Source organism: Zalophus californianus, chromosome 13, assembly GCF_009762305.2.
Source record: "Zalophus californianus isolate mZalCal1 chromosome 13, mZalCal1.pri.v2, whole genome shotgun sequence".
In the NCBI taxonomy this organism is placed as follows: Eukaryota; Metazoa; Chordata; class Mammalia; order Carnivora; family Otariidae; genus Zalophus; species Zalophus californianus.
In genome coordinates, this window is record NC_045607.1 from 81,659,722 (window position 1) to 81,685,815 (window position 26,094).

The following is a 26,094-nucleotide window of genomic DNA, read 5'->3' on the forward strand; positions in this document are numbered from 1 at the left end:
AAGGGTGGGGATCTTTGTCCATTTGATTCACTGATGCATCACAAACACCAAGAACAGTGCCGTAGATGCTCCATTAACATTTATTGAATAAATTAATGCTTGACAAATAGTAAATTCTCAATATTTATTGAATGAATATCACTTCATTTAACTCATAGCAGCCCTTTTATTCCCATTTTACAGATGGGAAAACCGAGGTTGGCAGATATTAAGTCATGTGATCAAGAACAAACATCCAAATTTGTCTGATTCTGAAACCCCTCTGTTTTCTATTCTCATTACCTATACAATGTCTCAGGTACTACACTAGGTATTGAAAGGTTACAAAATGAAAGAGGCTTGGTCCCTTCCCAAGGATCTCATCTGGAAAACGTAACTATCCTACGAGGAAGTTACAGGTTATTATGATAGCAAACATAAACAATTAAGTACACTACAAGGTGGATTATGGCATGTATTATCAGAAACGGATGAAGTGTCATAGGAGAGAGCGTAAGCCACTGCCTGTAGTGATAAGAAATTGAATTTTTAGAAGAAGGAAATAATAATCAGTGAACATGTGAATAGTCCTTAGTTACTGAATAATGGGCAGGATTTCATAGGCAGAGGTGGTAAGAACTAGCATTTCAGCATGAGCAAAGGAAATAAGCAGGAAAGTGAAGATTAGGTGTGGGGAATATGATATTTTCTAGAAACAGTAAATGAGGTGGCATAAAGGTAACAGCCTGGGTAAATCTGTTGGATCTTTCTCTGAATCTATATAGAAAGCTTTTGTTAATGGGAAAGCTGTACTTTGGGTGAGCCATTCTGGGAGGCATGTATTCACTTATGTAACATTTCTCAAGTGGCGGCTGGGTGTTTGATGAAGGGGTTAAAGTGGAAAGAGACAAGGAGGATGCCTCAGTTCTTTACAGCTTGTAATCTGGTCCAGATGGCAGCTAATTAAGCAAATACAATCCAGTGAAATATATACAATGAAAGGAGACAAGAATCTGTAGCAAGGGACAATATCCTAATCTGGGAAATTATCAGAGATTTACCAAAGGAAGTTACATTTCAGCTGAAGCTTGAGTGCTGTGTAGGCATTACGAGAGCAAATAGGAGGGTGAAAAGTGTAGTAGGCAAAGGAATGACATGTGGGGAGAACCGGAAATGACCAATACCTTTCACTGAGCCCTTCAGGACCCTGAGAAAAGCTCCGAGTAGCTGGGGTGTAGAATGACAAAGGAGGGTGTAGAAAGAGGCGATGCTGGAGGAGTGGGCAGATCAGGTCATGAAGCACTTTGTAGGTATGCAGAGAGTTTAAACTTTATCATACAGGGAAAGGGATGTCATTATGGGTTTTAAGCAGGGAGGGTTTTTTTTTTTTTTTTTGCTTTTTTTTTTTGGTTGGGGTAAGCAGGGACATTTTATTTATTTTTTTCTTTCAAGATTTATTTATTTATTTATTTATTTATTTATTTATTTATTTATTTATTTATGAGACACAGCACATGAGGGGGCGCAGAGGGAGAGAGAGAATCCCAAGCAGGCTCCACACTCAGTGCGAGCCAATGCTGAGCCTGACACAGAACCCAACTAGGGGCTCAATCTCACTATCCCGAGATCACGACCTGAGCCGAAATCAGGAGTAGGGCAATCAACTGACTGAGCCATCCAGGTGCCTCATTTCAGGATTTTATTTAAATTCAAGTTAGTTAACATATAGTGTAGTCTTAATTTCAGGGATAAAATTTAGTGATTCATCACTTGCATACAACACCCAGAAGCAGGGACGATTTTATGATCAGATTTACATCTTCGAAGCTTTACTCCTGCTTCAGTGAGCAGAGTGGGTTGGAAGGGACTAAAAATGGAAGTGGAGGAGATCTGATTAGAGGCGACTGTAATAATCCAGTCAGGTGGGGTTGGGTTGAAGTGTATGGATGAGATTGTCAGGATTTGCGGAATGATAGGATGTACGAGATGGAGAAAAGGGAAGGGTCAAAGGTGACTTGCAGGTTTCTCAGTCGAGCATGTGGGTCATGGTAGAGGCAGTTACTGAAACATGACTGGGTACAATGTTGCACATGTGTGGGCACGTATATACGCACAAGGGCACGTGTGTGTAGGAGTAATCAGCTATTATCGTAGACCAGGTACAACACTGAAAAATGGTAACAATAAAATGGAAATCAGGCAACTGATCTTTCATCCAATTCATAAACATCTTAAGGTTATTGATGAGAATCCAGGTATCTTTAGAAAGTGATGACAGCACAGTTTTTCCATAACCCATTTGTCGTTTTCTAGATCATTCCTTGGATAGTCTGTCAGCACACTGAGTTTTCAGTCAGTGCTTCATTTATTTAGTCAATGCTTACAGAGGGAGAAGACTTTAAATCATTTTATAGGATCAAAATTTGTTATTAAAAATCTTTAAAAATATCGCTTTATCATTCATATCTCTGATGTAAAGAATGAGTTCGCTCTTCAAAAAAAGTGTTAATTTGTTAAGTACAGAGCAAAAGGAGCTGCTACGTACACGTGAGAATTCTTTTTTAAGAAACACAGCAGTTTGGGAATTGTTAAAGTGTAAATGCTTCAAAAGTAAACAGAGGCAATGAAAAGCCACATACAGCTCATCTACATGAAGGATGGATGCAACTTCAACTTAGTTTGATTCTTCAGGGAGTGATTTTCTTCAAACACTTAGCTGAATTCCCATGTAATATTCATCCAAGTGCCTCATTGCATTTGCAGAAAAAGCCCAGTTGTGGACTTGCAAACATTTTAAAATGGTAAACTTAAACATCACTTTTGAAAGCACCGGTATAGAAAATGAGCCTTCAAAAGCTCTATTCAGGGCAGTAATCGATAACATGGCAAGCCTCACTGAGTTAAGAATGATGGGCAGCCAGTGCACAGAGGCTACCTCTGCCCATTCTGATGGAGATCAGTAGAGCGAGAAAAGATCCAGCTTATGGGAAAATTAGCCTTTTCAATAAATGCACTTGGTGGGATACTTTTCCTTTCTACCATTTGGAGTAAGCAGATGGGCTTTGTTTTTCATATAATTCTCAGGAATGTGGTCTGCTTTTGTTATATACCTCCCTCTTCTCAGAAAAAAACAGATAAAGAATTCCAACCCTCTAACCAGGCACTGTGCTAAGTGTTGGGGATACAAGATACAGGTTCCGGCTTTAAGAATCTTACAGCCTAGCGGCGGGTGCCTTCTCTCCATGCCATTTCTGGTAATTGAGCCAATAACATGTCGACCTGCTTATGAAAGGTATTCAACAGATAAGTGAAATAATAAACAAGAAATGATTTATAATCCATTCTGTTCGACTTTACCTCCCTGATTCCCTGTAGAGACCCTGGCACTTGGGAGGTCAGGTTTTCATGCCCAAAGGAATACTTTGGGTAAGAAGTGTTTTATGGGCAGTTACTGCAGAATCCTTAAATTTGCCAAAATAGGTTCTTCACTCGAACTGTTGCTATTACCTCCCTGAACCTCTAATATCAAAATGATTTCTTGCTGAACATTTAGCCACAGATGGAGGAGGATGATGAGCAAGTGTGTGGTGGCTTCAGGGGTCTCCAGTTTCTCCTGTCACTGTCTTCTCCTCTCCACTGGTGCCTTCCTCTTTGGGTCTCTAATGCCATTCACGTTTCACAATTTGCTCTCAGGAAAGCATCTATAACTGTGAAGAAAATCTTGAAAACTACATCATTCTCCAGGTGGCTCTGAAATTTTAAGGCCCAATTCTCACTGTGAAAAAAATACTTGGTAACTCCATAAAGATTTTATATATTTTAGGATTTAGTCACGAGGGGAAGGGTAGGAGGTCCTTCTCAATATCCCTGTAATCAGACCACGCAAGCACTGTCTTTGGTGTCCACAAGAGTGGGTTGCTTCAGAATAAACTTTCAGAATAAATTAACTTATTCATTCATTCCTGCAGTAATTGAGTGGTTAATAAGACTTACCAAGTTCTTGGGGTTTGTGAGGTAAGATGGAGTTATGAAGTGACAGAAATTATGATTCAGAAGTAAAAAGGGAATAAGGGGGTCAGTTGGTGAGAGAGAGGAGGGGAGAAGACGCAGAGAAACATACACACTACCAGGGAGAGTAGCTGGTCTCTAATGTCTTGAAAGGACTGAGATCCGGGCTATACCTGACCCTCATGCCTTTAGAAAAGCAGATGGGAAAATAAAACTCTAAGTGGAGTAGAAGTGAGAAGTTAGGAGTCAAGGGGATGTCAAACCCACATACTTTCCTTCTCTTCCAATGCCTCTCTCCCTTCTAACTCCAGCTCCACCTCTTCTCGTAGCCACTTCTCTTCTTGACATCCTTTCAGCCTTGGCCCATCTGCAAGCTATTTAATTTGTTTCCCATTTCCAGAAGACAAATTCCATGAGAGTAGGATGGGCCCAGCTCATATGTTCACGGCGTTGGCGGGACTGGTGTCAAGTGCCTATATTCTGGTCTAATCCATCATCCATCAGTGGCTGCCTGAAGCTGGGCCTGTGGGTAAGGCTGTTTCTTTCCGAAGAGATTTGGGACTATGTAGGCATGAAGACTGAAAATTCTAGAACAACCATGAATCGTTAGAAGATAAAAAGAGCTGACTTCTTTGAGTATTTGCTATAGGCTGCATACTGCTTTATACATCTTAAATTTATTGAACCTTAATAACAATCCTTTCAAGCAGGTAGCATCATTATACTCCCTTAATGAGGAAACTGAGCGCAGATTTATTCAGTAACTTGCCCAAGTTGATTCAGACAGTGAAGGGCTGAGTTGAGATTTGAACTCAGGCAGCCTGGCCCCCAAACCTGTGCTCTACTGTCTAGGTTTTAAATTCCATTTTCTCGTTTTACTATGAGGTGTATGCTTCTAGGCCAATGGTATGACTTCTTTAAACTCCAGTTTTTTCAGCCATCCAATGAAGATAATACCTGACCACATACCACACATTGTCAGGATTAAATAAGAATGTATTTGAAAAATTCTTTTTGAACTGTAGAGCAAGTTATTAAAATTTATTTATTTATTTATTTTGCGAAGATACTTGAAATATGTTTAATAATAAAAGGCCACCAACATTCTCTTTTTATTTTTATTTGCATTTATTCTGCAGAATTTACTCCCGGGCCATACATTTTTGTTTCTTCTGGGATATCTTTTTCTTCTGTGCAACCTCCTCTTCTGGTTTAGGAACAATCTGCTCTTTTTCAGTAAGGATCATCTCAATGTGGCAGGGAGAGCTCATGTATGGGTTAATCCGACCATGAGCCCTGTACGTTCTACGCCGCATCTTGGGGGCTTTGTTCACCTGGATGTGCTCAATGACCAGAGAATCAACATCTAAACCCTTAAGTTCAGCATTACTCTCTGCATTTTTAAGCATGTGCAGTAAAAATTCAGCACTCTTCTTGGGCCACCGACCCTGTGTCCAGCCCCACTGTTTGGCCTGGGCACACCTACCAACTCCACCATTGTAGCGACGGAACGGCATACACTGCTTCTGTAAAGTGACGTCTTTCAGATACCTGGTGGCTTTTCGGATATGCATACCGTTGATGGCCTGGGCAGTTTCATGTGTGTTCTTAAAGTGAACACAAAGATTTGAACCTCTTGATTTACATGATTTCGTAGGGTTTTCTGGGTCAAGCGAATAGCGAACCATTTTCAGAGGTCACCTCAGGCCGCTTAGGGGGAAGAGGAAGAGCAGAGGCTCCTGCAAGTTATTAAAGTTTAAAACAACAATATTATCCATAATGATAAGAATAATAAAACTGCTGAGAAGTTTTGTTGAGTAGTTAGCTTTCTGATAGCTCCTTAAAAAATTCATGTCCTTTGCCCTCAAGTTCCATTATAAAATAGCTATAGTAATTTTTACACCTTAACATGACAAGCTTTGGGGGATTTTTTTTTCCTTGAAGCAGATCAGATTACTGCTGTATCATCCAAGAAATTATGATATTATTGAAAAGGGGCAAATGTCCAGGATCGACATCTATTTTTCTCTTCTTTCTCCCACCCATGATTATTTGTAGGGTAGATAAATTTGTAACATGTTTTAAAAGATTTAGATGAAAGGTGTTAATATGCAATTTAGTAACAGTATGCTCTGTTACCTTGTTTTTTTTCTTGAGATTTTCTATAACAAATTGCACAATAGAACTTCTTTTGACTTACTACTTATCTCTTAGTTATATGTTTTATTTTACCGTGCTCAGATTTGCACAGCATACATCTACATAAAGCTCTAAAAAAGAAATCATTTCTTAATTTTTTTCTCATCTCTGAGCCTTTCTTTTAACACGGTTCTGCAGAACAAGCAGACGCAATGGTGTGTTTAAAAGGGATTAGGAGGGGAGACAGCTTTTTTTTTTTTTTGCCTTCTAGGTTTTTCTGTCGAAGGAGCAAGCACATTAAATGCCAAAATAGCAATAGCCCCAAGAACATATTAGCTTGCTATGGGATACTTAAAGCTCCATGGTAACAATTATTTGCAGAATTCACAAGATATACTTTTGGAATTAAAAGATGCTTATCTCATTTTAGAAAAAATACCATGCCTAGATGAAGGAGAATAGGGGAGGATTTAAACCAGACTGTTTTTTTTCAAGAACTGACTTTATCCATAATTAATCCTTTCCTGTGGTTATATTTATGTTCTTTCACGTTCATTTCTTATATTTCTCATCTTTTACACTGAAAAAGAGTAGGCTTGTGCTTGCAGTCTGCTGGGGCTAGTGTATGGTTATGAGGTTGGGAAGATATTACATTTCACCTCATAAGTTGATTATGTCCTCAGAGTATGCATAAAAATGAATTTCCCTTTATTTGTTTGCTCTTAGAGAAAAATCCTCAAATAAACTACTTGTCTACCTTTTAAGTAGGTTTACAGCCATACTCTTCTCCTATTTTTCATAATGTTCTTCCTGTGTCCTTACGTCTGGGGCAACAACCTGTATTCATAATCACAGAGACAAGAGTTGGGGCTAGTCACCTATGGACATGATGTACAAGATCAGAGAGTCGGCTATTACCAAGCAGTCCTGGAAGAAATTATTACAGGCATAAATGAAAAATGAAAGGGGTCCTTAGGAGTAGGAGAGTTTAGGAAATGTGAAATGAATATTATCATCAGTTTTTTTCTGGTCATAGAAGCAATGAAAACAATAGATGCAGAAAAAGCATTTGACAAAGTCAGTACTCTTGTGATTAAAAATCTTGAACAAACTAGGAATAGATAGGAACTTCCTTAATATGATATAGGACATCTATGAAAAAAAAAAAAACCCTACAGCTAGGATCATATTTAATGGTCAATGACTAGATTCCTTTCCCTTAAGATCAGGACAGATTTAAGGATGTCAGCTCCCACCACTACTATTTAACATTGTACTAGACATTCTAACAGGGCAATTATGTAAGAAATGAAACAAAAGTCATCCAGATTGGAAAGGAAACAATACAACTATCTATATTTGCAGATGACGTGATCTTGTATGTAAAAAATTCTGAGGGATTCAATTAAAAATTATTAGAACTGGTAAATACATTCAGCATGATTACAGCCTACAAAATCAATATACAGAATCAGTTGTACTTCTGTACACTAGCAATAAACAATCAAAAAATGAAATTTAAAATAGCACAAAAAGAATAAAATACTCTGGGGCACATTTAGTGTACAAAACTTGTACACTAAAAAGTATAAAACATTGTTGAAAGAAATTAAAGCAGATTCTTAATAAATGGAAAAAAAATCTCATAGTCACAGATTGGTAGTCTTATTAGAATATTATTAGGATAACAGTATTCTTTAAATTGATTTACCAACTTGCTGCAATCAATATATACCAAAATCCCAGAGGCCTCATTTTTCAGAAATGGAAAAGCTGATTGTAAAATTTATGTGGAATTTATGTGGAAATGCAATTCAAGATCATGATGAGATATCACTTTGCTCCCACTAGGATGGATATGATAAAGAAAATAATAAGTGTTGGCACAGATATGGAGAATTCGAGACCTTGATACAAAACGTAAATTGGTAAACCATCTTTCAGTTCCTCAAAATGTTAGACAAAAAGTTACTATGTGACCCAGAAACTCCACTGCAAGTATATATCCAAGAGAAATAAAAACATACATGCCTACAAAAACTTGAAGGTATGTCCCTAGCAGCTTTACTCATTGTAGATAAAAAATGTTAACAAACCAAATATCCATCAGCTGATGAATGGGTAAATAATTTGTGGTATATCCATACAACAGAATATTATTTGGCAAAAAAAAAAAGGAAACAAAGTGTTGGTATATGCGACAGTAGGGATGAACCTTGAAGGTATTATGCTAAGTGAAAGAAGCCAGGCACAAAAGAACATATATTGCATGATTCTATTTATATGAAATGTCCAGAAAAGACAATTTCTAGAAACAAAAAGTAGATTAATGGTTGTCTGGGCTGGGTGGCTGGGAAGCAATATGGGGAGTGATTGCTAATAGGTATAGGGTTTAGTGGAGGTGATGAAATCGTTCTAAAGTTAGATTGCGTTGATAGTTGCAAATTCATAATGAGAACATTAAAAGTCATTGATTTAACACTTTAAATAGATGAATTTTATGGTAATGTGAATTACATCTCAATAAAGCTGTTTTTTTTAAAGCTGAACAAACCCCCAAAAGGATAAACCCAAAGAAATCCATGTCAAGACACATCATAATTAAACCTTAGAAAACTAATGGCAAAAAAAAAAAAAAAAAATCTTGAAAGCTGTGGAAGAGAAACAACAGTGTCAAAATGACGACTCAAATGGCATTAGATTGTCATCAGAAACTACAGAGGCCAGAAGGACTGGCCTGGATTTGTGGAGCGCTGAAAGAAAAGAATTACCAACCCCGTATTTTATATCACACAAAATTTGCTGTCAGGAATGAAGAGGACATAAATGAAACAAAGGAAAACAATAAAGAATTTTTACGAGCAGACGTAACTTAAAATAATAGCTTTTAAAGAAGTTTTTGATAAAGAATATCTTAGGACATTAGGAAGGAAGAATAAACAATGGAAAGAGCCAAAATATGGTTAAATGCAATGGACTTTCCTTTTCTTGAGTTTTCCGAATTAAGGTCTCAGCAAAAAGTAAAACATTGATGTGGATCTCAAAATATATAGAGGAAATATTTAAAACAATGGTATTATGAATAGAGGAGGATAAAGGGACTTAATGGAAGCTAAGTAGAGTTTTAGAATAGTTCTCTATCCTGATTCCTGTGGTGGTTACAGGACTCTACACAGGTAGTAAAATGGCATAGAATGATACACATACATTTTATTGATGGAGATTTCTTGACTCCGATACTGTATTTTAGTTACACAAGATGTAACTGTTGGACGAAACTGGGTGAAAGGTACATGGGGCCACTCTGTGTTATATTTGAAACCCTGTAAATCTACAGTTCTTTAAAAATGAAGTTTAAAAAAGTAATGATGACCCAAGGACTAGAGAAACACCTATGGTGTATGTGTGTGTGTTTGTGTGTGGTGTGTATATGTATGTGTGTGAAAAATAGAGGGAGACAGGGGTGGGGGGCAGGGAGAGATTGAACTATACTGAATAGAAAGATGCTGAATGGAAGATGTGCAGATATAAAAGGCAAATTTCACGAGTTTCGCAGTCTGGCTTGTGGTAGTTCTCATATTTCCCATATAGTGTATTCTCTTCCCACAACTGATTTCTGATTTTTATCTCAATGTCTTCTGAGAATTCATACACTTTCACTTCTGAAGCCATCATTGTTATATGGTATATCTAAGCAATTACTTGGATCCTATTCTATCCCAAGGGCTGCTCCTTCATCCATTCTCCCCCAAAGACTGGATGCATGCTTCAGTCTTGTGACTTTCACACTTAAGTTTGTCTTTGATGTTTACTGGCATCCTTCATGATTTTATCTATTAAAAGACAGACTTTAAAAAATAAGCATGTGTTTACTAAGTGTAACCTTTGTGCAAAGTAGAGTAAGTTTGGAGATGAGAAGATTAAATGGGATATTTGAGAAAATAAAGGAATAAAAGATGTTGTGCCATGTCTTTTAAAACTTTATTTGTAGCAGTTTTAAACCATTATAAGAGATTACACCAGAAATACAAAGTACAATAACCTTACCAAACAGAGAACCTAATTATAGTTAAATCAGACAGAAGGTGGGATCTCTTGTTGACAAAAAGGAAAAATAAAAGCAATGATTAAGATAGTGGGAAGACTTGAAACAAAAAATAAACCCGCTTATAAATAAACAGCCCTTCCCTCACAAAAATGTTGATAAAAAGTTCATGTTAATTTTTATTTCCATTGAGGAAGGCAGGATGTATGAGAAACATAATAACCTGTAAATTTTATCATATTCAATAAATATCCACCTGTTACAATGAATGACAGATGCTTCCTAGAGATCTGCACCTTTGAGCAAAGTGGCAGATTGAGACATTTGAGGGGGAGCAAGTAGGCATGAGGATGAAAAATGAGTGTCATAGATTTGCATGGCATTACTTTTAGTAAGTAGATAGAACTGGGATGTAAATGGGAATTGAACACCATAATCAGATCTGTCAAGAACTCCCTGAACATATCCAAGAGGTACCTCGTACCTGTTCCCAAGCTCAGAAGGATAGCTTGTGAAAAGAGCGGCAAGTGTTTATATATTCATTTGTCAAAGATAAGCCAAGAGTGTTTATAGTTCGATTTTGGAGCTTAACCCAATTGGCATATAAGCGGTATTTGTTTTACTACACTCTTATCTAGCAGAATGTAATGATCTGTTTCGGGAGTAAGGTAGTACAATTCAGGGGCGCTGGCATTTGCTAGAGAGATAAAGAACTAAGGTCCATTATCCTGCGCATTTACCCTTCCCCTCCACTTTGATATCAGAGTGCTGAAAAAAAAAATCCAGCTCAAACAAATTTCAAAAATGAAAAGAAGTAAAAAACTGATGATGTGTATCTCACCACATTGGCTGGCTTGTTGTGGAGGCAAGGAGACTGTGAGTTGAAGGTATAACGAGAGCCCTCAGTTATTGTAAAAAATAATCATTGGTGGGTAGAGCTGCCACCCCCCTCACCAACTGCCTCCATGACTCAGGACCCACTCCATCAGGCCTGGGCAATGGGGAAGAGGGTGGCTGGGCAATAGACCTTATGTAGTATTCAGTTGTTTGCCGAAAAGTTCAGCAAAAATCCGGCTGGTGGGAAGTGTTTCCTGAAGCACTAAAATGCTTGATGACATCATCAGGGATTAGGCCAGAACCGAACCTTGGATAAAGTAGTACAACCTGATGCAAATAAATAGATCATCATCATTATCATTCATAGTCCCCAGCACCATCACCGCCATTGGACAGGAGATAAGAAATCAAGAACTGGGCGACTTTTCTCCATTAAAGACTGAATAAATTGTCAGCTCCTGCGATAGAGCTGTTTAAATATGATTATTTATGTTTTTTAATACTGTTTGTCTCCCCACTCTATCTCACATGGCTGTTGGGAGGATCTAAAATTGATTCTATAAGTAAAAGAGGGAAACAATATACAAGTGCCAAGCATTGTTTTAAAATGTATATTTGTCATATTTTCTCCAGTTTGTTCTAAAGGCAATTATCACTCTCTGTGATGGCCTTTTTTAGTACAATGAGTAGCTCAAATTTTGAGGCACAAAAAAATCATCCATGACTTTTCCATTCTTCACTTACTGTAAAAAGATTATTAAAATAAAACTTGAGAGTACATTAAGTTGATACATTAAGAATAAAAATTTTAAAGCCACTTTTAATCAGACAGCCCTCCCGTCTCTTTCCAAAAGGAATAATAAGCTCAATGTTTCTTTTCTTTTTTTCTCTTTTTTTAAAAGGTTTTATTTATTTCCTTGAGAGAGTGAGCAAGAGAGAGAGCATGAGTGGGGGGAGGGGCAGAGGGAGAAGCAGAATTCCCTGCTGAGCAGGGAGCCCGATGTGGGGCTCGATTCCGGGACCCCGGGATCATGACCTGAGCTGAAGGCAGATGCCTAACCAACTGAGCCACCCAGATGCCCCTCAGTGTTTATTTTCAAGTGTAGCAGCATGCCTTACATATTGAATATATATATATACATATATATGTCAAAATTGGCATCAACAAATTCTCTATTATTGAGGAACACTATTAAAAATAAATAATAAAAATAATAAAAAATAAAACATTTCACAATGTATAGGTTAAATAGTTTAGACAGAAGGTGACAAGAATTTTTATTTATTTTTTTAGAGGGGGGAGGGGCTGTGGGAGAGGGAAAAAGAGAATCTTAAGCAGGCTCCACACCTAGTGTGGAGCCCAACGTGGGGCTCAGTCTCACAACACTGTGATCATGACCTGAGCTGAAATCAAGAGTCGGACATTTAACTGACTGAGCCACCGACAAGAATTTTTAAAACACTTTATTTTGAAATAATTATAGATTCTCAGGAAGTTGCAAAGAATGTACAAGGAAGTCCCTTGTACCCTTTCCCAGCCTCTCACTGTTAACATCTTACACAATTATAGTGCAATATCAGAACCAAGAAACTGACCTTAGTACAACCCGTAGAGCTTATTCAAATTTAACATGTGACGCATGAACTCATGCAAACGTGTGCGTATGTGTGTAGCTCTATGCAGGTTTATCATGCATATAGCCTTGCATAACCACCACTATCCTCAAGGTGGTCAAATGCTCCATGACCACAAGACTCTGCTGATAAGGACTTTAATTATAGATCTTATGTGGTTTGACACTATACAATTATTTATAGAGAAATAAGTATATACTATGCATAAAAACTGATATAAATGGTAGAAAACATTACTTCCCCAGTTTCTCTCTTGAAAATTTGTATATGTTGAACCATCAGAAAAAAAGCACATGTGCACATGTTTGTGTACGTGGATATAGACAGAGAGGTAGTCCCTATAACCCTTCTGGCAAGTCTGTACAGGACAATGGCAGCAGAAATAATGAGAATAAAAGCAAATTATACATGAATTCCAACTTATAAAAAAAAATAAAATGGGATTATTTGTGGAGAGGAGAAGGATCCTGAGCCTTTGCCTATTCCCTCTTCCCCTAACCTCTTTTTCACTTAAAAAGATTCTTAGAACTTTCCAATCACTATTTCAGGACATACTCTTATATTCCTTCTCTTGCAGCTGCATCTCAGAGCACTGTTCCTTATACCTTACTATCTCAGCATTTTAGTGAAAAGCTCTTCTGGGGGCAAAATAATTTTTTTGTGTGATACTAATTTGTGTTTTACTTTTGTTTCCATTTCAAGAAGGAACCTGACTTTTGATAATTCTTTTCCTTGGGGGAATTTTGGAGTGCCTATAGCAGGAGCCGCTTGAAGTCAAAGGCTGCTTCCTTTTGTTGAGAGAGCCAAAGCTCATTGAAGAGAAGGTGCTGGATCTCTCAAAGGGAGAGGGAAGTTGTGAATGCTCTGGTGAGCAGTAGGAGGAGAAGAAGAGAGAATAGAGGGAACAGAAGTCACGGGCATGGGGTTCTGGAACAATGGGGACCTGTACATCAAATTGTGGCAGGGCCCCAGGAAGGTGGTGAGTGTACAAGGAAAGGAATTCATGAGGAAGTAAGAAAGACTAAGTACAAGTCTCAGGCCTCCAAGCCTTGACAAAGAGTAGGGGCTTGGCAGGGAAGCAACAATGCAGAGAACTTCAAGAGATCTGATATCTCTTTGATTTTAGTGCAGTCAAAGGAGGTGAAGCAAGTCCCAGTAGATTTTCCGGTGAGGTGGCTGTTAAAGAGAAACAGAGAAAAATGCTCTTTCTTGTATACTAGAGTATATGGATTGAGATTCATACTTGCCTTCGAGTTTTATTGATGACTTTCTCTCCTACCACCACCTCCTCAGGTCATGTAAGGCAGAAATCTAGAATTCCTCTAGATCCTCAGTACCTGAAAGAGTTCCTTGCACACAGTAGGGACTCCAGTAGGGACTCATTGCCGAATGGAGACTGAACCGGAGTCCATACATGGAGACCATACCTCTTTGCTGAATGAAGACCAGAAGACCACACACAATTATTTGTAGTCACCTTTAAGTGTTATGTTTTCATGATTGAGTGAAAGTTTTCATTAGACTCTTGCTTTAGAAGGAGACTTCTGAATCCCCAAAAGCCCCTGGACAGAAAAGACTTGGAATTCCAAGAAAGTAAGGCATAGGTTTAGCTGTTCATAGTGAAATAATTCTTAGCTCTTTCCAAAGATTTGTCACCCTGATCCCACTTGGAGAGTTTCTACTGTAGACTGTTTCTAATGGGGTTAATATTCCTGTAGGTGATGGGGCTATGGTGATGACCAATATATATTTCTAATCTCTATGACTTATACTTCTTGAAAACTTTTTATGTACTTCCTACATACCACTTTGAAACAATGTGAAGCAGGCAGTCTTGACATAGAAAAAGGAAATGTGAGCTAATGCCTTAAAGTGAGGTCTCTGGGATCAGACTGCTTGGGGTGTGAAGCCTTGACTTATGACCAAAGGCAAGTTACTTGACCCCTCAGGCCTTAGTTTCCTCTTCTGCAATATGGGGATAATAATTGTATCTACATCATAGGGTTGTTGTGAGGCTTAAAGAGCTAATAGGGGTAACACTTGGAGCAGTGTCTGGCATATAATAATAACTTCTATTATAATTAGCTTTATTTAACATTACTTATAGATTGTAGTCATTAAAAGGTTGAGAGTAGTTCCTAATCTACAGTAAGTCTTCAATAAATATTGGTTATTATTTGTTACGTGTTTCATTGACAGGAGGTATTTCCTCTGGCTAGAAAAATGTTTAAGAACATAGTTTTCACTTGGACAAGGTTAGCTTTCTTGGAGGAAGTCACAGAAAGGTTAGTTTTTTGTATTGTCCTTTGGTTTACATGAAGCTTCTCCTGTGTTCAGTGTAGCGTAAACCTATCCTTTGTAGGCTAAAATATTAAAGTAAATCCATGGATAAACAAAATAAGCTCAGTTTAGAGATTTCTGCTGAACAAAATAAGAAAGTGCTTTGGAATACTAAAATTTACCAGAATTTTGCATAAAGCTTTGCAAAGATAACCTTTCTCCAAGGAGTGAGGTTTTAGTATTGAAAATAAAAAGTGGATGAGTTGATAACCCTAGGAGATTAGGGCATTTGTATTTTAATGATGTCAGTGTGATTCCATTCCCCTCTTCCCTGAAGCAGTAGACCTTGGGTCCTTCCTGCGAGGAATTAGAATATTTGTTTTCCTATATTCACGTCTGTATTACAGGGCATCCCTCAGGGTCTTCATGTTGTGACCTGCAAGCCTGAGCTGGAGCCTGACCAAAGTGACCGAGGGACTGATTTTGCTCGGTCGCCTCTTGAAGTTTATTCTGCACAAGGTTGCAATAGCTTTCTCAGGCTTAAGCCATTCCCTGTAAACAATTTATTCCCCTCAAAATTACACAGATAGGAGTTTTAAATCCTTTTTTTCTGATAGAAGCTCAAAATGCAGGTTATTTAAACTTCCTAAATCCACCAACTTCTTAAACCCCTACATGTTACTGTTTTTCTGCCTTGCTACACTGTTGAAATTATGTGACAAACATTGTCATGATTTTCTTATGTCTTCTAAATGTTGTCATAGCTCCTTGATGTTTTGGATTTCCGTGGTTACTTTTCTAAAAAGGTCTAACTGCCTTTCCATTTACTATTAATGGTGTGTGTGTGTGTGTGTGTGTGTGTGTGTGTGTGTGTGTGTGTGTGTGTGTGTGTTTGGTGTAGCTCCAATCTGTTATTTTTTTTTGCTTTATTTTTGCAGCTACAGTGTTATGATACAAGCAGTATTGCAAAACCCCTTTGTGGAAGCAGGGTGTAGAAAGTGGTTTCATGACTCTCAAGTTATTGTGGTTTCTACTGTATTGTGACTAATTAACTGAGAGAAAAATGCTTTAATTCTTATATATTCTGATTCTTTGAATTTTTTCCAGCCACACATGCAAAAAAGCAAATAACATTTCTTGCTAAAAATAAAGGAAATCTATTTAAGGGGAAAGAGTTGGCTTGTTTATGAAACAGAAAAGAATAATGCCAATAAAATTATTGAGTTAGTTCCAAACATTAATAAATATATATATGTGTGTATATATGTATATATATAATATATATATATATAATATATATAAACTGAAAATAGTACACCTATAGTAAGTAATTATTGTACACTTGGGAAATAATAGGTATCATTTAGCCATTTTATACATGCTAGGCAAGGTATTCTGTGCTTTATAATCACTACAATATTCCTGCTAGATAGGTGTTATTGTGTCCATATTATACCATATTGTACACCACAGCACTGTGGGTCAAATAAATGAAGATATTTGCCTCAAATCACATAGCAAGTAAGGGCTTCAGCCTGAACCCAGATCTGTCTGATCTTCAAATCTTGTACTTTCGACTTAATTTTATTTTTCTGACATACAGTATTTTTTTTCTTTGCAAAGACAAGACCTGATATAAAGGTGAAACTTCTTGGCCTCTCTTGAGTCCAAGATTTAGCTGCAAATAAAAGCATGTTCTTGATAAAACATGTGGTAGTCCAGGGAAAGATCACCTAGGAAACTTTTGTCATTTCTGAAAGGTAAGCTTGTAAGGGAAACCTTGATCTGCCGCAGTGCCAGATTTCTTAGTGCTAATCTTATGGTGGGAGTATTTTCTCCAGAAACTTTCTGAATTTAAGAGAGGATTATAAATATATAATTGTCAACAGACATTGGCATAATATGTATTTTTTTTTAATAAATGCCCAAACTACCCTCCATTATCTTTTGCAAATAGGAGAAAAAGCTTTATAATTCCAGGCATTTTGTTTAGGAGAGAGGAAGTAATGAGTGCCATATGGCATGTCTGCTGCAAAAAGTGGTACACTATTTTCTCATCCAGAGAACAGCACTAGGTACCAAACTGGGATCGATGCCATGGGACCACGAAGCCAGGAATACTCAGGGAAGAACTTGCCAGGCTCCTCTAATTTGTCCACATGCATAACCCTCACGTTACCACCTTCTTCAAAGGCAGACACACATTCCCAAGTGTGAGAGGCTAGGCAGCATGGAGCTCAAAGAAAGCAGAACATAAAAGTCTCATGAGTTCTCAGGCTGGTCCAGAGAAGGCCCCAAGGTGATGGATCTATTCTACTGAAATCCTAGAATACACCTTGAAAAGTCAAGAATCCCTGTGGCTTCTTTGGCTCTGGCTTCCCCATGGGCTATTCTCATCTGTTCACAAATCACATTGTTCGTCTTGAAACATAATAAGCCTTTAAGAGAGGAGAGGTGGGTTGAAAGTGGGTGGGGTGTTATGTCTGAGGCACCATCCTTAATCAAACTTTGGATGCTATGTGTCATGTATTGCCCACTTTGGGGGCTGGAACACACACACACACACACACACACACACTTCTCCATATAATTCTTCCAAACAGAAAAGAATCTCCTTTGTTGAGATCACTGTTTCTGTTTCTAAAATTCCATGTAAATGTTCAGCTGTAAACTCCTATAGCTAGGAGACATCCTAGGGTAAAGGGAATTAAATACATCTGGAAAAAAATGATTGGCTTTTCAAAGGGAGATTTTACAAGAAAGCCAAAGACTCTAGTTTTGGGGCTATTTACAAATATTACAAATGGAAAAGGAAATCTCTTTCATATCCTCTCTCTCTCTCTGTCTCTCTCTGTCTTGGTCTGTCTGTCTGTCTGTCTGTCTCTCTCTCTCTCTCTCTCTCTCACACACACACACACACACACATGCACACACACACACACACAGAGGTTATAATAAACTAAAATATAAAGGATAGACTGGGTGGCTTAAATACTTTCCTTTTTCTCTCCAAGGTAATAAACATTGTGCCTGAGTTATCTGCTCATTAAGTCACTGAAAAATGCACCACCAGTTAGTATAAAGTCCTTTGTAAACAGTGAAAGTCTCAAAGGTGACTCCGCACTTAGAAATAATCATTTACTCTGTCAAATTAATAAGAAATTGATGGAGGGCAGATGCTCCTGAGAAAGAATAAGTAAATATTTGATGGCTAGTTTGACAAATAGAATTAACACTCTGTGTACCTATCTTTTTAAAAAGATAAGCAGAAGCATAAGATATGAGTTCAGAATATTTTGAATTTTGAGTTATTTCATTTCAAAAATGGGTAAGACCTAATCCTGTTTAAGTGATAAGGAAGAATGAAGACAGGAGCCCAAAGTAAGAGTCAGATTCATTAAAGTGAATGTATGAAAGACTCAGTCAGAGTCTTTCATACATAAAACATGCACTGAGCCAAACATTTGGATGCCTAATTAAATAAGTTCAGGCCAATGATAAATCCTTCTGACTTTTAGGAAGAATTTAGAATGCTTTACGTTGGCCAAGCTAGAGGAATTCCACACAGCTGACTGGGTATGAGAATGAGCTACTAGGGGCAGAAGACCACCACTGCTCCCGTCCCACATTGTTTTGTGCAAAGCCAGTAGGTATCTCATAGTATGTGGGCACATTCCTATGTCATTCTCCAGAGATGATCTCTCAAACAAATCATTTCAACAGTGTTCTTTAGCCTGGGGCCATGGACTTCATGAAATTGTCGGCAAATGTATGGAGATTACATATAATTCAACTTCTCTTCCATGCAGATGATCTATAACCTCCCAGAGATTTTTCAAAGTATTATCTAACCTCCCTCCTCAACCACCACCAGCTTGAAAACACCTACGTGATGTTTTTATTTGGTGTTTTTTGAAGTCAATCACAATTATTGAGATGGTATTTTATGGTGATTCTCTTGTATGATAAGGTAACCACTAGCCATATGTGATTACTGAACACTTGAAATGTAGCTAATCTAAATTGAGTTATGCTGTAAATGTAAATGCACACTGGATTTCAAAGACTTAGTACGAAACATAATGTAAAATATCTCAGTATTAATTTTATATTGATTACATGTTATAATAGTAACAACAATATAATAGTAACAGTAAGTTCTAGCCACTAGAAGGCACCTATCTGTAGAGGGAGGGAAGGCAGCTAAGAATGTGCCAGATACCGAGTAAAATGCTTTACTCGTATTAACTGACTGGATTCTCACAACTCCCCTGTGAGAAAAATAATATTGCCTAAGAGAATCCCCAAAAAACTAGAGAACCTCATCACCATCCCCCAGCTTTAAATCCTGAACCAACAATGACAATCCATTATTTTAATAGCAACAGTTATGTTTTTTTAAAATTTAATTAGTAGTATAATGGTTGAATGTACTAAAAATAAAGTATACAGGTGTGTCCCTAGGCTCAAGGGTCAGATACACAGAAATGGAGTCAGGGTTCTCTCGATTATTGCCTGTGTGTCCTGGGAAAGTTGCTTAGACTCTCCAGACCACAGTTTTTAATCTTCAATATAGATGAAAGGATGAACTGAGAAGTATGTGCTCAGTAGTACTTTGCACTGGACCTAATTATATAGAAAATACTCAATAAATATTGGTTATTATTTGTTTATAGGCTGCAACTGTGAAGAGGTCAGGCAGATTGGACATTAATCTCAATGCTGCAACTTAAAAGTTGAGTAATTGGGGTCATGTTATTACCTTGTGTGAGCCTCTGTTTTTCTCATCTGAAAAAATGAGAATATTTCCTACTTCATAGGGTTTCAGAGATCAGTGATCTCATTCGAGACACTTAGCGCAGAGCATGGCAGAAAGGAAGCAGTCCCGCATCAGGTGGTTATGATAATTATTTCCTCCCTCTGCCTGCTTTCTTGCATATAATGACATAATATTAAAGTACATGGGCTCTGGAGCCAGACTCCTGGGGTCGAAGTCTAGGGTCTGCTGCCATCTCTCTATGTAGTCTTAAAACAGTTTCTTTAGCCTCTTTTGTCTCAATTTCCTCATCTGTAAAATGGGATCATTGTGAGAATTAAATGAGTTAATCCCCGGAGGTAGACAGTGCCTGACAAGGTGAATGCTTAATAAATGTTAACCATTTTAATACCATTGTTACTGGTTTTTAGTTTCTCCTGTTCTATTCCTACTTTCATACTTTTACTATCTTTCCTTTTCTTTTGTATTCTTTTCAACATATTCCTTGGACCTCCAGGAATACTATATGAATAAATTGGTGACACTTAGAACTAATGTTACTGCCACCATCATGATCATTGTGTTCACTTCATACCATAAAAAACTTTTGGAAAGAAAGTGGTCATGGCAGACACACAGAGTTTTTTGTTACACATTATCTTCAAGTTAAGTTTCATCACAGACACAGTCAAGAAGTTCATATGCACCCCAATGTTCATTGCAGCAGTGTCCGCAATAGCCAGACTGTGGAAAGAGCCGAGATGCCCTTCAGCAGATGAATGGATAAAGAAGAGGTGGTCCATATACACAATGGAATACTACTCAACCATCAGAAAGGATGAATACCCAACTTGTACATCCACATGGATGGGACTGGAGGAGATGATGCTAAGTGAAATAAGTCAAGCAGAGAAAGTCAATTATCAGATGGTTTCACTTATTTGTGGAACATATGGAATAGCACGGAGGACATTAGGAGAAGGAAGGGAAACATGAGGGGGATTGGAATCGGAGGGAGAGACGAACCATGAGGGACTATGGACTCTGAGAAACAAACAGGGTTCTAGAGGGGAGGGGGGTGGGGGGATGGGTTAGCCCAGTGATGGGTATTAAGGAGGGCATGTACTGCATGGAGCACTGGGTGTTATACGAAAACATTGGATCGTGGACCACCACATCAAGTACTAATGATGTATTGTATGGTGACTAACATAACATAATAAAATTTTAAAAAAAAGTAAAGATTCTGAGATCGCCTTTTAAAAATCACAAATATTTGTAACATTTGAAATCCAGCTGGCCAGGGCATATCACTGTTGCAGGGCTGGTTAGACAGAAATTTTCAACCAGCTTGCAAAGTTGTTCACACAAGTGAGCAGTGTGTAGCATCCAGTGGGATCTTTATCAATGAATAGGACAACTTCATGTGTTTTCCAGGGCTCCATGTTGGGTCTGGTTGGAAAATACCGGTAGGCACAAGAAGTAAAGCTGATTAACCAATCACCAAAGACTGAGGCATTGCGTTGGCAGGAATCTTAAAAACCACTTAATTTTCACCTTTAGATAAGGTAAACATTTATCTATAAAGCTTTCAAAGAAAGAAGTTTAGAAGGAGTATGGCTTTCCCATTTGCCTTTCTCATTTTGGTTAAGTTTTTATTTTAACCAGCTTGGCATCACTTTACATCTTCTTGTGCTTTCAACATCCTAAAGAGTTTTGTTTCTATGACACCAATCTGGTCATACAACTTTGCTAAGCTTTTTTACTGTCATAGCATGCATCCTATATTTCAGCCAATCAGATCAGCTTTCTTTTCTAAGTAATTGGCATAACTACATGATCTGGCACAAGGGACTTCCTCTAAAATTCAGTTTAATACAAACCATCTTTTTATTTTTTAATTTTTAATTTTTTAAGGATGTATTTATTTGAAAGAGAGAGAGGGAGAGGTGGGGAGGGTCAGAGGGAGAGGGAGAGAGAAACTCTAGCAGACTCCACGTTGAGCGCGGAGCCCTGTATCTCAGCATGATACCTGAGCCGACACCAGAGTCAGATGCTTAGCTGACTGTGCCACCCAGGTGCCCCTACAAAACCTCTTTTAATGCCAACAGTCATAGCAGGCATTGGAATCTCTGCTGAATGTCTCAAGACCCCATTCAGCAGGCAAAGTTAATTTTAGCGGACTACATTGTGTTGATGACAATAGCCTGTCTCATTTTTAGCGTATTGTTGGCTTTGCTTCTTTCGTAGAAGTCAAAGGAGACACGTGAAACACTTGAGAATTTTAGTTAGTTCATTGAATCTCTGCCTTCAGACTTTTTAAGCTCCAGTAAGGATTTTGCATGAGGAAAGGAATTTTGACAGTACATCCAAGATGGAAAGGTAACTATGCTGCTACTTCTTGTTTAACTAACTGCTTTCACTTCATTCACCTTTGTGTTTTGGAGGGAAACATGCACAAATTTGTTTTGTTTTGAGTAGTGAAAAATGCTTAATAGTACTCTAATATGCTCAGATTCAAAATCACATTTCTTTTCCAGCATGAATAGAAATTGTGACTCTAAGAGATGGAGGAATTTTGCATGGTCACTTCTTTGTCCCCCTTTCACTTTGTTTTGTAATGGACCAGGTGTTACTGTTTGTACTTTTGCACAAAAGGACAAAATTGCACAAAATTGTTCAAATGGACAGTTTAAAAGTTAGTTTCATAAGGCCATTTAATGCACTTACATTTAGGAAACGAAGCATGCCTAAGTGCTTAGCTCTAACCTGTTTCGGACGCTGTTGAATATTTTTATTAACCTGCATGGTGCTTTGAGAAATTCATACTTTATTTAAAATAAAAAAAATATATAAACGTTCTCCTAATGGTTAGCCCCTTCCTCTAAAACTGTGCATTCCTTTTTAAAATGATCTTTGATGTTTTCCTGCCATTTATACTGGACAAACAGAAATAATTGGACTTTAGCACAAATGATTGCCTTCTGTTTTTGTGTTGTAACTCAAGAGCAGGCAGGAAACAATAGTTTACCTTTAGAAACCCCCAGGCACTGGATTCTGCCTCTCTCCTTGACACGGCTGTGTTATATGTCCTTCTCTACCAATATCCTAGAGTTCTTGCTACACAACTAAAAATCCTGACCTCAGAAAGCTGGATAATGAGGGACAAATTTTAAGGATTACTGATTGTAGAAGGAGTTGCCTTTTTAAAGAAGCAAAACTAATGAAATTGTAAAGGTAGAAGTCCAGGCATCTATGAAGCCAGAAAAGGAGTTTGAGGCAAAATTTAGCCTTTCTAAATGGGTAACAACCAATTTCTTTGTTCCTCCTAGGGCTAGCGAGATCTTCTACCAGTCGAAAAGTCAGCTAAGCTTAAACATCTTTTTTTTTTTTTTTGAGGCTCTTTTTAACATTGAAAAAATTCATCTACTTGGAATTTATCTTCCTTTTTTTAAAATTTAAATTCAGTTAGCCAACATATAGTACATCATTAGTTTTTGATGTAGTGTTTGATGATTCATCAGTTGCATATAACACCCAGTGCTCATCACCACACGTGCCCTCCTTAATACCCATCACCTGGTTACCCCATCTCCCACCCCCCCTCCCTTCTGTAACCCTCAGTTTGTTTCCCAGAGTCTCTCATGGTTTCACTCCCTCTCTGATTTCTTCCCATTCAGTTTTCCCTCCCTTCCCCTATGGTCCTCTGCACTATTTCTTATATTCCACCTATGAGTGAAACCATATGATAATTATCTTTCTCTGATTGACTTATTTCACTCAGCATAATCCCCTCCAGTTCCATCCATGTCAATGTAAATGGTAGGTATTCATCCTTTCTGATGCCTGAGTGATATTCAATTGTATATATGAACCACATCTTCTTTATCTTATTTGAACTTAAACAGGTTATATTTATTTACTATTTTTTGGTATAAGGATAAAGTATTTTCTTTGAAATGTTACTAGTAATCGAAATTCTGAGTTACCTTTTTACATAAATTACATCTAGCATGTAGGATCTATTTCTTAGTTTTATTTCTTGAAAATAGAGACAGATCTAAATGGTGATGGCAGAGCAATCGGGGAAAGCCAACTTCTATGTTTTTTTCAACTTTGTTCTTTTTTGAAAACAGTTGTCTTGTCCATACCATGTTATTGCTGTTACATCACCCATGGTTTTGCATGTAATAGTGGTTCATTGACTCTCACTGCTGAGTAGTATTCCATTGTCTCAATATACCATAATTTATGTATCCATTTTGCCCTCGATGGACATTTGTGTAGTTTCTAGTTTAGGACTTTCACAAACAGTGCTGCTATGAATATTCTTGCAGCCTTTTATTTTATTTTAAGATTTTATTTATTTATTTGAGAGAAAGAGCCTGAGAGAGAGAGAGAGAGAGAGAGTGTGTGCACAAGCAGGGGGGAGGGGCAGAGGGAGAGGGAGAAGCTGACTCCCCACCAAGCAGGGAGCCTGATGTGGGGCTCAATCCCAGGACCCTGGGATCATGACCGGAGCCAAAGGCAGATGCTTAACCGACTGAGCCACCCAGGTGCCCTCTTGCAGTCTTTTATTGGTCACATGCATACATCTCTGTTGGGTATATACCTTGGAGTAGAATCGCAAAATCACTCTAGGCATATCATTAGTGTTAGTGGATAGTGCCAAGTACTTTTCCAAAGTGGTCACACCAGTCTTCTTCTACCAGTGGTATGTGAGAGTTCTAGTTGTTCCACATCCTTGGCAAATCTTGGTATTTTTTGTCTGCTTAAATTTTCTATCTACAGAGTTTTATTCATCCTGTTGGGAGTATTTATGAATTTTTTTATTCATCTATTTTATACATTATTTTATAGTAAGTGGGAATTTAGTTCAGTTACATCTCCCTTTCCTCCCTTCTCTGTTCTATTCTCTCTTCCTTCTCTCCCCAATTTTAATGGTTGTGTTATTTTTAATTATATTATTATTTACTTTCATAATTTTTATACCATTTACCGTAGTCATTATCTCTTAGTCTTGAAATAAAATTTCAGAAAACTATATAGATTTAGAAAGAGGGAAAACTGTTATATACATATGCACTTATGCAAATGCATCAATGAAAACTAAAGAGGTATTATAGTACACATTCCTATGAATCATAATAGTGTTTAAAGTGTAGGAAGCCTAGATAATTGGAGGATTTTGTTTGTTCTATGGTCTACAGAAAAATTAATAGGTGGGAAGGAAGGGAGAAGGGGAGGGAGGAGGAGAAGAGGTGGAGGGACAGAGGGGAGAGAGGGAGGAAGGAAACAGAGCAGATCTGTTGCTAGGTTCTCTGACCTGCATTGACCTCTGCAGAGAGGACGTGATGGGGTGTATAACCAGGAAGACTTGTCAGCAGGTATTTCAGAGAAGATATGCGATTATTTTTCATTAAGAAGGAGGATAATTTTTCAGGAAGCCATCACCCAGAGAATTTCATCCACATAGATGGCCAATTTGCATAAACCAGGATAACCCTACTGCTCCTTGTCTTGATTAATAGTCGTGGGCTTTGGGAGATTTTTTGCTCGAGTTACAGGAATAATTGTTTCAACTCTCACGGTCGTTTGGCTTTGTGTGAGACTCAGCCCTCATGTCTACTGAAGGGAATCTAATCATGACTAAATGCAGATTCTACATCCTGTTTCCAGCTTCATAGGCATTGATGAAGCCTACTTGTCTGTGAGTCTAGTCACAGTGGCTATGCTTTGAGTGAATTCACAAAGCAGTTGGCCCCAAATTCATTTAACAGTCACATTTAAAAATCTCTCTTAGTACGCAAGAGTGCCAATTCAGACTTTGCTTCCCCGTGTGTGTAAGGACGTGACAGAAGGACATCGTTTGGCTTAAGAGAAGAGATATTCTAGGGGAGTTGTAAAGGCCCTCTTCAAATACCTGATGACTATCACTTGGAAGAGCACATATGTTAAATTAGTGTGGCTCCAGAGTTTAAAATAAAGGTGGAGGCATGGATTTCAGCTTAGTTTATAAAGATGGGCTTCCTAATGCTTAAAATTGTTTAATAAGGAAATGTCCTGCTTATAAGAAAGCAGATATCTAATGCTGAGGTCTGAATGTGTAGGCAAAGGGTGAATGACAGCTTGTTGGGTTTCAAAGGTCAGATCTATAAACATGTAACTCACCATTCAACTCTATGATTCTGTATAACATATACTGAAGCTGAGATATGCTCCATTTTCAAAAGCATCCTGATTTGAGAGTGTTAAAATGTGAAAAATTGGGAGAGTTAAAACTGATGAAATATAGTTGATATTCTCTTATTTTGCAAAGAGAGTTTTTGGAACAAACATGGCTTTTCAGTTTTCATCACTTTCTCTATGTTTACCCTCCCCTCTTGTACTTTGCTTGATCATGTTAGTCTCTGGG

At 37.8% G+C, this 26,094-nt stretch overlaps 1 protein-coding gene across 1 annotated transcript; it reads right to left on the reverse strand.

Moving 5' to 3' along the window:
- Positions 1-5,129: 5,129 nt before the first annotated feature.
- LOC118356207 (60S ribosomal protein L17-like) lies at positions 5,130-5,680 on the reverse strand. The gene has a single exon (XM_035723665.1). The coding sequence runs from the start codon at positions 5,673-5,675 to the stop codon at positions 5,130-5,132; it is 546 nt and encodes a 181-aa protein (XP_035579558.1). The 5' UTR covers positions 5,676-5,680.
- Between the last annotated feature and the right edge of the window lie 20,414 nt (positions 5,681-26,094).